The 12,292-nt window shown below is 34.5% G+C and overlaps 1 protein-coding gene across 5 annotated transcripts in view; it reads left to right on the forward strand.

The window, feature by feature from the left end:
- TRMT1L (tRNA methyltransferase 1L) overlaps window positions 1-12,292 on the forward strand; it is a 35,539-nt gene that overhangs the window by 12,372 nt on the left and 10,875 nt on the right. For all 5 annotated transcript variants that reach the window (XM_077901938.1, XM_077901937.1, XM_077901936.1 and 2 more), the window contains 5 exons: window positions 915-1,038; window positions 1,770-1,849; window positions 3,179-3,428; window positions 3,816-4,028; window positions 6,597-6,787. In XM_077901938.1, coding sequence (XP_077758064.1) covers window positions 915-1,038; window positions 1,770-1,849; window positions 3,179-3,428; window positions 3,816-4,028; window positions 6,597-6,787 — 858 coding nt within the window. The remainder of the gene's footprint in view (window positions 1-914; window positions 1,039-1,769; window positions 1,850-3,178; window positions 3,429-3,815; window positions 4,029-6,596; window positions 6,788-12,292) is intronic.

A 12,292-nucleotide genomic window follows, 5' to 3' on the forward strand; every position in this document is an offset into this window, starting at 1 on the left:
ATGAAATATGGTTGCCGTGTAGTTTAACATTCTGATTATAAAGTTACGAAGAAATCCAAACATAAAGAATCTCGATTATTTTTTCCCACATATGAAGTATATGTATGTCTTGTTCCTTAAATATTTAAAATATACACACAAATATATTAGTATTTCATTTGAGTTGATAGCTACATGATTCTAATGTGTACTAAATGTAGAATCTTTTTTTTTCCCATTACTTTATACCCATCTGAATGTAATTTGTGATTTTAAATCATAGTTATAAGGAAGTGTTCTGAAATCCAGCATATTCAGGAAGTATAGTGATTCTTAGTCTTCCATGATGGCTAATGGAATGAAACAGAGATACTATATTTTATAACCATTATATCACAGTAAGATATATTTAGTAGTGTTTGATGAATACTAAAGGTATTTTAGGATTTTATTTTTGGTTTATTGTTCTTAACTATGTTTCATGATACAGATATATTGATGTTCTGGGCAGATAAGATTTTAACTTAATAAACTTTAGTTCCCCAAATAATTGAATGCTACTCTTTCCTAGAGACACTACTGAATAAATCAGTTTTGGGTTTCCTTTTTTTTTTTTTTTTTAATTTTTTTTTTATTTATTTATGATAGTCACACAGAGAGAGAGAGAGGCAGAGACACAGGCAGAGGGAGAAGCAGGCTCCATGCACCAGGAGCCCGATGTGGGACTCGATCCCGGGTCTCCAGTATCGCGCCTTAGGCCAAAGGCAGGCGCCAAACCGCTGCGCCACCCAGGGATCCCCGGGTTTTCTTTTTTTGTTATTTACCCAATTGGTTACATTAACAAAATATTATAAAGTTATTTCTTTTAATATGTATTGATTTAGATGTTTAGAAATATTTTGTATTTCACTGGAAATCTTTTTTTTTCTTTTTAGCTTCTGCTGCAAAACCACCTAATGAAATTTTGAAAGAGACAGACACAGATGTACAAGTTTGTCCTAACTACTCTATACCTCAAAAAACAGATTCCTATTTTAATCCCAAAATGAAACTAAATCGGTAAGATAAATTGGAAAAAAGGTTATGGGATGTTTCAAACAATTACAAATATACTTTCTCAATCTTTATGTTCTAATATAGGGAAGTTTAATACTACGTACAGAATGAAAATGTTTTTGTATTTTCTCAGAATGATTGTTTTCTCTCTTTTTTTCTACCAAATTAATTTCTTTCTCAGAGTCAAATAAGCCTAACTTTATATAATTGATGAACAGGCTGGTGCTTTTCTGGGCAAGTTTTATGAAATCATTCATGGTGAATGCTCATTTAGAGAACCCAATTAGATTGATAGTTTAATTTCACAAATGTTTAGTTCTTGTACTACTAGGTGAGGAATATGTTACTAGGTCTTCTTTTAAAACAGGTTGTACAAAAAAAAAAATAAAAAATAAAAAACAGGTTGTACAGTAAATAGGAACCCCGATTCTCACTATTTTTTTTTTTTTTTTTTTTTTTTGAGAGGTAGTGTGAGCACAAGGTGGGGGTAGGGGTAGAGGGAGAGGGAGAAGGAATGGGAATTTTAATCAGGCTTCGCATCCAGCTCTGAGCCTGGAGCCAGATGCTGGACTTGATTTTACAACTCTGAGATCATGACCTGAGCAGAAATAAAGAGTCAGACACTTAACCAACTGAGCCATCCAGACACCCCATCTCACTACTCTTAAATAAAATCTACAGTGATGAAGCCATGGTACAGTAAAATTATTTCAGATTATTGTACTTTCTTCTAGGCAGCTAATATTCTGTACATTGGCTGCTTTGGCTGAGGAACGAAAACCTTTGGAATGTCTAGATGCCTTTGGAGCCACTGGTAAATAATGCTTTTTTTTTTTTTAGAATCCCACTTTAATTGTCAAATTTATGCAGTATATTTTCTTAGAAAATTTATATGGATATTCTATATAGCAGGATATTTTGATATAAAAAATTAGAGATCCAAGGTAAGTATTTTTATTGTGAAAAATTTCAAATATATGCAAAAGCCCGATGTGGAACTCAATCCCTGGATCATGCCCTGAGCCGAAGTCAAGCGCTAAACCTCTGAGCCACCCAGGGATCCCCTCTTTAATGTTCCTTTGTAAACTTATATCAGTTCATGGCAGTAAGTTTGCATGCTTCCCCATCTCTAAGATGGGAGTATTAGAACTTATTTCACAGGCTTGTTATGGGAACCTAAAAAAATTCATAAAGACCATGGCATGTAGTAGATGTTAAATACTACATTTATGAGACACATGGGTGGAGAAGATGGTCAATACTTTTGGTACATAGAGGGTTTCCTAATCCTGGGCCTGTAGCGCCATCACCTATATTGTAATGAATGTCCCTTATGGCACTAATCCAATAAGTATAGAGAGCCTGTGAGAAGAGGCTATCTTGGTCTGGATTCTTGATCATTTGCTTACATACAAAGTTGTTCTGTTAATTCACAATGGTGCTGTTGTGCAATGTTTGAGAAATGTTGGTCCACTAAAGTTGTTTTCATATTTTGGTGCATTAGATAAACTTCAGTGGGAGGAGTTCCAGCTTCCCATCCCCCAAGCAGAGTAACTCCACTCTTACTCACATTATATAGTGGGTTTCTCTGTAAGATTTTGCGTGAAAAGTGTTCTGTTGTAAGAGATGTAAAAAAAAGAAAACCCATTCCCCGAAATAACATAGTTACTTTATTTGAATAGAGGTTATGGGAAAGTTTTATTTATTTTTTTAAGATTTTATTATTTATTCATGAGAGACACGGTGGGGGGGGGGGGAGTGGCTCAGAGACACAGGCAGAGAGAGAAGCAGGCTGCATGCAGGGAGCCCGACATGGGACTCGACATGGGACTCGATCCCGGGTCTCCAGGATAAGGCTGGGCTGAAGGTGGCGCTAAACCGCTGAGCCACCCGGGCTGCCCTATGGGAAAGTTTTAGAAGAAATATTAATGAAAATCTGTTAGACACTTTTGTGTGTGTATATGTGTGTGTGGTAACTTTTCTTTGTAGGTTTTGAAGTGAGAAAGTAGAAAAAGAATTATTTATGAAAATACTAAGATTTGGAAACAATTTGGTGTTTTTATAAAGTAATATTATTATTATACTATTTTTATTCTTTAATTACTGTAATTTAAAATTCATTTTCCTTCACATTTCTCCTAAGGAATAATGGGATTACAGTGGGCAAAACATCTTGGAAGTGCAGTTAAGGTTACAATTAATGACTTGAATGAGAACTCTGTGACACTGATTCAGGAAAACTGCCATTTAAACAAATTGAAAGTGGTAGTGGACAGTAAGGAAGAAGAAGAAAGTGATGATATTCTTAAAGAAGGAGAAGAAAACCTTGGTAATATTAAGGTGACCAAAATGGATGCCAATGTACTGATGCATTTGAGATCTTTTGATTTCATGTAAGTGAAAGAAACTTGCTATGTCACTGTCTAAATGGTCCTGGATTATTTTTGTGGGGGAAGGGTTAAAAATAAAGACTGTTGTTTATTTACTTAAATTAATATAGTTTTTTCCATTGGCCTAAGGAATGCAATAAGAACATTTCCTAGCATTTAAAATAAAATCCTGGGCATGACAATTTTCCTCTAAGCCTGATTTCATCTTTATATGTCTAATGTATCACATGATCATTTTGTTACTTAATTTAAAAGCAGAATTATATACTTTAAATATATTCATAAAGTACTTTTGAATCCATGGAATTTTATCATTACATGTAATGACAATGGTATCATTTTGATTACTAATATGATTTTAAAATATATCTGTATTCTTTCTGATTTTAGACACCTAGACCCTTTTGGAACATCAGTGAACTATCTAGATTCTGCATTCAGAAATATAAGAAACCTTGGCATAGTATCAGTGACTTCTACAGATATCAGTTCTTTATATGCCAAGGCACAACATGTTGCCCGACGTCACTATGGCTGTAACATTGTCCGAACTGAATATTACAAGGAACTAGCAGCCAGAATTGTTGTAGCTGCAGTGGCAAGGTACCAGATTGACAGCAACGTACCTAGTATGTTTTGGTATATGATAGAGATAATATTATAAAAAGTACCAATCTCATTTTTCAAAATATGCACAAAGAACAAATTTCTGTATTCATGTCCATAATCTTGATTTGTTTGATAATCTTGGGGTTTTTCCTGTTATAATTTGATTTAAAAGTTTTGTGCCTAAAATAGTTTACTCTCTTGGGACGCCTGGGTGCCTCAGAGTCCTGGGATTGAATTCCACATCAGCCTCTGCACAGGAAGCCTGCTTCTCTCCCTGCCTGTGTCTCTGCCTCTCTCTGTGTCTCTCATGAATAAATAAGTAAATAATTTTTAAAAACATATTTTACTCTCTAATTAAGAATTTCATTAAATTAATAAGAGGAAATTAAAAATGAAAGTTAACTTTAAATCAGTTATTTTAACGACATAGGGCAAATGGGGGATAGCACCCCCGTGAAAAGCAAATGCAAAAGTTATTTTTATTTTTTAAATTTTTTTTGAAGATTTTACTTATTTATTCATGAAAGACACACAGAGAGAGAGGCAGAGACATTGGCAGAGGGAGAAGCAGGCTCCATGCAGGGAACCTGATGTGGGACTCAATCCTGGGACTCCGGGATCACGCCCTGAGACAAAGGCAGAAACTCAACTGCTGAGCCACCCAGGCATCCCCAAAAGTTGTTTTTAGATTTAGAGAAACATCAGGTTTTGGGCAGTTTTTTTGTTTTTCATTTATTTTTAAGTATGGCTCCATGCTGGGCATCATTTGCAGAAACAAGTTTATAAGCCATAATTTAAAAAATTTATTTATGTTTATTTTTGTTTTACTAATCTCTCTACCCAACATAGGGCTTGAACTCATGAACCTGAGATTAAGACCTGAGCTGAGGTGATCCCTGGGTGGCTCAGAGGTTTAGTGCCTGCCTTCAGCCCATGGCGTGATCCTGGAATCCTGGGATCGAGTCCCACGTCAGGCTCCTTGCATGGAGCCTGCTTCTCCTCTGTCTGTGTCTCTGCCTCTCTCTCTCTCTCTCTCTCTCTCTCTCTCTCTCTCTCTCTCCCCCTCTCCCCCTCTGTCTCTCATGAAAAAATAAAATCTTAAAAAATAAATTAAAAAAAAAAAAAAGACCTGAGCTAAAATCAAGACTTGGACACTTAACCAGTAGAACCACCTAGGTGCCCCAAAAAAAGCCATTTTGTTTTTTTCTGTGTTTTTTTAGATTTATTTATTTATTTATTTATTTATTTTAGAGAGAGAGGAGGAGAGAGCTCAAGCAGGGGGAGCGGCAGAGGGAAAGAAGAATCTCAGACTCTGCACCAAGCATGGATTCCAATGCAAGGCTCTTCCCACAACCCTGAGATCATGACCTGAGCTGAAATCAAGTCAGAGTTCAACCCACTGAGCCACCCCAGCACTCCAAAAATTACTTGTTTTATGTCTATAATATCTCCTTTATTTGCATACTTTGAATAAAATGATGGTTATAGTGGCGTCTGGCTGGCTCAGTCAATAGAGCATGTAACTCTTAATCCCAGGGACATGAATTCAAGACCCAATTGGGTATAGAGATTACTAAAACAAAAATAAAAAACATACATAAATACATTTTTTTAATGATGGCTTATAAACCTGATTCTGCAAAATGATCTTACCTACAAAACAAAAAGTTAGGTTTTTTTTTCATCAGGATTTCTAAAACAGTTAAAGGCCTTTTTTTGAGCGCTCACTTTATTCAGAATGTTATGGTAGGAGAAAAATATGCTAATATTATATAAGTTGACACTAAGAGTATAACTAATGCATGATTAGCCAGTTCATTCACTAACCTCAACACTGGGTTCACAGCATTTAGATTGAAATTCCTACCTCAACATAATACAGATTATTAGACTTCATATACTTTTAGGGTTATTTCTAATTATCTGAAAACTCTGATACCCAGTGTGTATACATACCAAGGACTTATCGTATATACTTAAAAACATTTATAATGTAGCATCAACAAACTGAAATTCATACATATAAAATAAGTTTAGTATAGATAACTCCAGAGGGGAAACCAGGTACAGTAATGGTATATCAATTAGAATTTAATCCAAAAGTCTATAAAATTAATAGTGAGCAAAAACATTGCCTATTCATTTTTCACTGAACATTCAGCATATACTAGCCTGCATGTAGTTAGTCCTCAGTAATCATTGTTTAGAAGAGGTGTTTATAGATAAAAGGAGATAAGAAAGAAGGGTAGTGGTGATGACAAGAAACAAAGTGACACTGAAAAATCAAAGAATGTAGTGTAGGATACCAACGATACCATAATGGAAAATGTCCAGTTACTGAAGACCCTGCCACGCATCCTTTGTTACCTGTGGTTGTTTGTATAAAAGTTGTAGTAATGATCTTTTAAAAACACTGCTACTAAGAAGTGAACTTTATTTTCCCATAACCTATCCATAATTTACTATCCAGGTTAGTATTGTCAAAAAAAAAAAAAAAAAAAAAAGCCAAACATTTAAGAAAAATGATAAGCCCCCAAAGTAACTTAAAAATTTTTTTTTCAGAGCTGCAGCCCGATGTAACAAAGGCATAGAAGTACTGTTTGCAGTGGCTCTGGAACATTTTGTGTTGGTCGTCGTGAGAGTTTTGAGGGGGCCTACTTCGGCAGATGAAACAGCCAAGAAGATTCAGTACCTGATCCATTGTCAGTGGTGTGAAGAGAGAATTTTTCAGAAGGATGGTAATATGGTAGAAGGTAAATTCAAGCCTTTCTTTACTGTATATTATGTTTATGTATAAGCCTCCAATGAATAAGTCTTTATCATATCCCTAATTATACATATTGTTGTCCTTTGATTTTTAAAGATTACAGTGCTAACTTTATTTCCTATACTGGATTTCCTTTCATCAACAGACAAGACATTCGTGTGAGTTTATTAAAGTTATTTACTCATGCTCTACAATTTATGTTCTCTAGCTCTGCCCTCTATTGAAACATCTAGAAATAACTTAGTTTCCACTATCACTAATTTTAGGAACAGAAGTCAGATTACGTCTTTGTTTAGGGTGTTTCAAATCACTAATTTTATAAAAATAATTATCATGTTTCTGGCTGAATATAAAAACCATCAGTTATAAAACTCATTCAGTAAACATTTATTGAGCTTCTACTATATGCCAGGCATGGGGATCAAAGAAAAAGATGAGACTTATGCCCTCATAAAGCTGTTTCTGTTTAGCTTTTCTGGGGCATAGAAACAGATGCCCATTGTTTTCTGTTAGATTCTTGGCATGTTTTAGTATGGATTTTTAAGAATTCTTTAGATATTCTTTAGATAGAATTTAACCCTTGTGATATGAGTTGCAAATATTTTTTATCATTTTGTGGTTTCTCTTGACATCTATTTTTTTAATCTTTCATATGCCAAAGTTTTTTGTTGTTACTGTTGTAAAGTTAATTTTCTTTTATGTATTCTTTATTTCATCTGTAGTTAGAAAGAATGTTCATATTTCTATCTTCAGGATAGGTTGTGTTTTACTGAATAATTCACCTTTCTCCACCAATGTGAGAATACCTTCTTTTTCTTATACTAAAGAATATATTTGAGTTTGTTTCTGGATTTTCTGTTCTGTTCCAGTGGTTTAGTGATTTTCTGTTCTATTCTGTTCCAGCACCTCTACCACACTATTTTGATTACAGAGGATTTTTATCTTTAGTGTTTAATATCTGTTATGGCAATTCCTCTTCAAAGCTGTATTTTTGGAGTGTTCCTGATATGGGATCTTCCTTTTTCCTTAATAAAAGAGTAAATAAATAGACCAGCTAGTATTTTTTTTTTTTTATTAAACTAAGGAAGATAGATATTGTTGTGGTTTTCAGACTTCTTAATAGCCTAGTATGCTTTTCATTTGTGCGAGTACTTTTGCTATAGTGTTAATTGATAGTGAGAACAGAAGGCGTCTGTCTGGTCATGTTCCTTTAGTTCTCTCTAGTGCTTTTTGATTCAGGGATGGATCTGAGATACCTATCATTTATAATGTTAAGAAAGTATCCTTCATTTCCAGTTTTGTTTTGTTTTTTTTAAGATTTTATTTATTCATGAGAAACACAGAGAGGAGAGAGAGAGAGGCAGAGACACAGGCAGAGGGAGAAGCAGGCTCCACGCAGGGAGCCGGTTGTGGGACTCGATCCTGGGTCTCCAGGATCACGCCCTGGGCTGAAGGTGGTGCTAAACTGCTAAGCCCCCCGGGCTGCCCTTCATTTCCAGTTTTATTGTATTTTAGCAAGATGTTGAATTTTGTCATGTATTTCAGCATCTGTGGAGATGATTATGTAGTATTTCTTCTTAGGTGTATTGATTTGATTAAATGTAATAAAATTTCCCAGTAATTAACCATTCTGCCTTTCTCAATAAACTACTGTATCAAGAAGTATTTTCTTAAAATGGATTCTATATGCTAATTTTTTAAATTTTATTTTACTATTCATAAAAGAAATGGTGTATAATGTTCCTTTTTAGCATCATTTTGATTAGGCTTTGGAATATGTTTAAACTTAAAAAGAATTTGGAACTTTGCCCTTTTTTTTCAGTGGTTGGGAACAGGTTAGCTTTAGCTTTTCTGAATTATATACATAGAATTGAGCCAAGTGGTATCTATTGGTTCTTTTTAATTTTCTTGCTTTCTGTGGTTATATTCTCTTTTTTTTTTTTTTTATTTTTTTTTATCTATTTATTTTTTTTTAATTTATTTTTTATTGGTGTTCAATTTACTAACATACAGAATAACCCCCAGTGCCCGTCACCCATTCACTCCCACCCCCCGCCCTCCTCCCCTTCTACCACCCCTAGTTCGTTTCCCAGAGTTAGCAGTCTTTATGTTCTGTCTCCCTTTCTGATATTTCCCACACATTTCTTCCCCCTTCCCTTATATTCCCTTTCACTATTATTTATATTCCCCAAATGAATGAGAACATATATTCTCTTTTTAAAATTTATAATACATGTCCTTTCTGCCTTTTCTCTTGACTGCATTAGATACTGGTAGATACCCTACTGTTGTTCATTTATTATCTTTCTTAATGTTTTACTTTTGTGGTAGTAAATATGTGTTACAAAATTTGATTTTTTTTGGTTTCAAGTAATATAGTTTGGCTCTTGGTGTCATAAATGAGGTAATCAGCCTCCCATTTTCCCTTCCTAATTTGTGTTCATTATACCATTTATTAGAATGTAACATATTCTATTTCACAACGAAATCTACACATTGAACGTGTTTAGTACTCATCCCTCTTTTTGCCATAATTTCTGTAATCACTTAAAGAGTTGAGAGTTTGTGTGCCTTTTAAAAGTTTTTATACTGTTAATCTATTACTGAATATCATTGTAACTTTTCCTTCTTTTATGTGACATGATTATTTTGCCTGGCTGCCCAAAGGAATATTTATTTTTGAAGTCCCGTAACTTTACTAGGGTATATCTTTTTAGGATCAGTTTTCCTAAATCATGGTGTACTCCTTCAGAGTTTCAAATCTTTCTTTATTTTGAGAGAGTTTTCTTAAATATATATTTAATTCTGATGTTTAGCTTTTGTATTATGCCTCTGCTAGATCTCCTCAGCCCGTCTTTAACTAGCATTTTATCTCCTAGAAATGTTCACACAGATTTGTAATTGTTTTATCTTCTTCATGTATGGCCATTTTACCATTATGAAATGTCCGTCTTTATCTCTGTGATATTTCTCTGAAAGCTTAGATTATCTGATATTAATATAAATACCACTCTTTTAGTTACTCTTGGCATAATATATTTTTCTCATCCTTTTACTTTCAATCCATAAGTATCTTATTTGATCTTTTCCTTTTAATTCAGTCTGATCATTTCTGCCTTTTGATTGAGAGTTTTAGACCTTCCTACTAAATGTCATTCTTGGAATTGATTGGCTTTATGTTAGTTCTTTTGCTATTTGTTTTTATGTGTTTCATGTCTTTTTGTTTTCTATTTCGCCTTTGTTGCCTTTTTTAGTGTTAAACATATTTTTAGTGTGTCATTTTAATCCCTCTACTGATTTTTTTCATTATACATCTTTCAGTCATTTTCTTAACGGTTTCTCCAGGGATTACAATATACAACTTTAACTTCTCTTGAGCTACCTCAAGTTATATTGACTACAGACTGGCAAAAACTAGCCACTTTGCTCTAATGTAATTCTATTTTCCTCTCCCCTTGTATGCTATTTTTGTCTTCTGTTAATTACATCTGTGGAGACCCAAACAATATAGTAGTTACTTTTTAAATATTCTTATGATTTTCAAAGAAATTAAGACAAGAGAAATAACACACAGACACACATATCTTTTATAGTTACCCACATAATTACCTTTCTAGTGTTGTTTAGTCCTAACTTTGGATTCAAGTTAATCTATTTCATTTCCTTTCAACCTGAAGAACCTCCTTTACTCTTTCTACAACAAACTCTCCCAGTTTTTGTTTATCTGGTGATGTCTTTATTTCACCTTCCTTTTTAAAGGATAGTTTTGTTGAATATAGAATTATTGGTTGACAGGAGTTCTTTTTTCTTTCAGTACTTTGAATATAGCATTCCAGTGCCTTGTGGCCTCTGTTATTTCTGACGAGAAGTCAGTCAGTTCTTGTTTTTTTGTTCTCTTGTATTTGATAAATTATTTTTCTTTTACTGCTTTCAAGACTTTCTCTTTGTGGCAGTTTAGTTACAATATGTCTGAGTGGATCTCTTAATGTTTATCCTAATTGGACTTCATTGAGCTTGTTGAGTCTATAGGTAAGTATTTTTCATCAGAGTTGGGGTATTGTCTTGCTTGTCCAACCTAAATCCATCTTCATCACCTCAAACTGGAGGTGGATATCGTCTGTAATCTACTAATCATGAATTAGAGCTGTTTCAAGTAGAATTTTCTGAACAACCCCTGTAACTGTTGCCTTAGAGCTATTCCAGTTGCATTCATCTTTGCCGTATTTGAACCTATAAGGCATGAACTCTCCTATGGCTCTTTCTGTCTCTAATAGCTATTCTCTCCAGTGTGGTTTTCTTCCAGTAGTTTGATCTCTCAGCTTTTAGGCTTTCAGAAAGTACTAAACAATTTGGGATGTCTGTTGGCTCCTCTTCTTATTTTCCAGCACCATCTAGAAATTATTCATAAAAATATCTATCATATCTAGAGATTTGGAATAAGAAGAGAAGTTGGATTTCAGTGCTCAGCCCACCATCCTAATCTTGTTTTTAATACAACAGAGTCAGAAGAGTTCAAGAATCTACTCTGGCTTTTTAAAATACAGGTTTTTGGGGCTGCTGGCTTGCTCAGTCAGTGGAGCGTGTGACTCTTGATCTCAAGGTTATAAGTTTGAGCCCCATGTTGGGTATAGAGATTACTTAAAAATAAAAGGAGTGCCTGGATGGCTCAGTCAATTAAGCATCCAACTCTTGATTTCAGCTCAGGTCATGATCTCAAGAGTTGGAAGGGGACTACACAAGCTCCAAATACCAGGAGGTATTTGCTGCTATCTTAGAAGGCTGCTTCACCACAGATGAACCACTTAATATACTGTAATAACGTTCCTTGTGTGCAATTTTTAATAACTCTAATAATTACTGTTTTTGTTTCCTTTTTTGTGTACACTTTTCATAATCCATTCCTAAACTCTTTACTACAGTTTCAGAGCTCCTTTCTATTTGGGTAAATACCTAGGTAATCTTGGGTTCCTGTTTTACTCCCCAGAGACAGTGCTCCTGCTCTCCTTTGGGTGGTTTATTTTTTTAAGTCCACTGAAGGCTTTTAGCCAGCATCCTGGAAATGTTGTCTTTCTCCTCTTGATGAATCTCCTATATCTTGGATCTTATGTATTTTTCCATTCCTTATCTATTTTCTCATTTTGAATGAGCACTTTTTCCTGTAGCTTCCTGAGGAGGATTGTGTGACCAAATATAAAATTGTAGGTTTTAAATCGTTTTTCTTCAGAATGCTTCAGATACTATTATTTCATTGTCTTCTAGACTCTAATACTAATATTGATAAGTCTGCTATTTTTTTAAGATTTGATTTATTTGAGAGAGAGAGATAATGCACACACGAGCAGGAGGAGCAGAAATAGGTAAAGAATCTCAAGCAGACTCAGTCCTGAGCACAGAGCCTGATGCAGGGCTCCATCTCATGACCCCTAGAAATGACCTGAGCTGAAACCAAGAGTCTGGACACTGAACTGACTGGGCCACCCGGGCACCCTTT

The sequence above is a fragment of the Canis aureus genome, chromosome 6, assembly GCF_053574225.1.
Source record: "Canis aureus isolate CA01 chromosome 6, VMU_Caureus_v.1.0, whole genome shotgun sequence".
Classification (NCBI taxonomy): domain Eukaryota; kingdom Metazoa; phylum Chordata; class Mammalia; order Carnivora; family Canidae; genus Canis; species Canis aureus.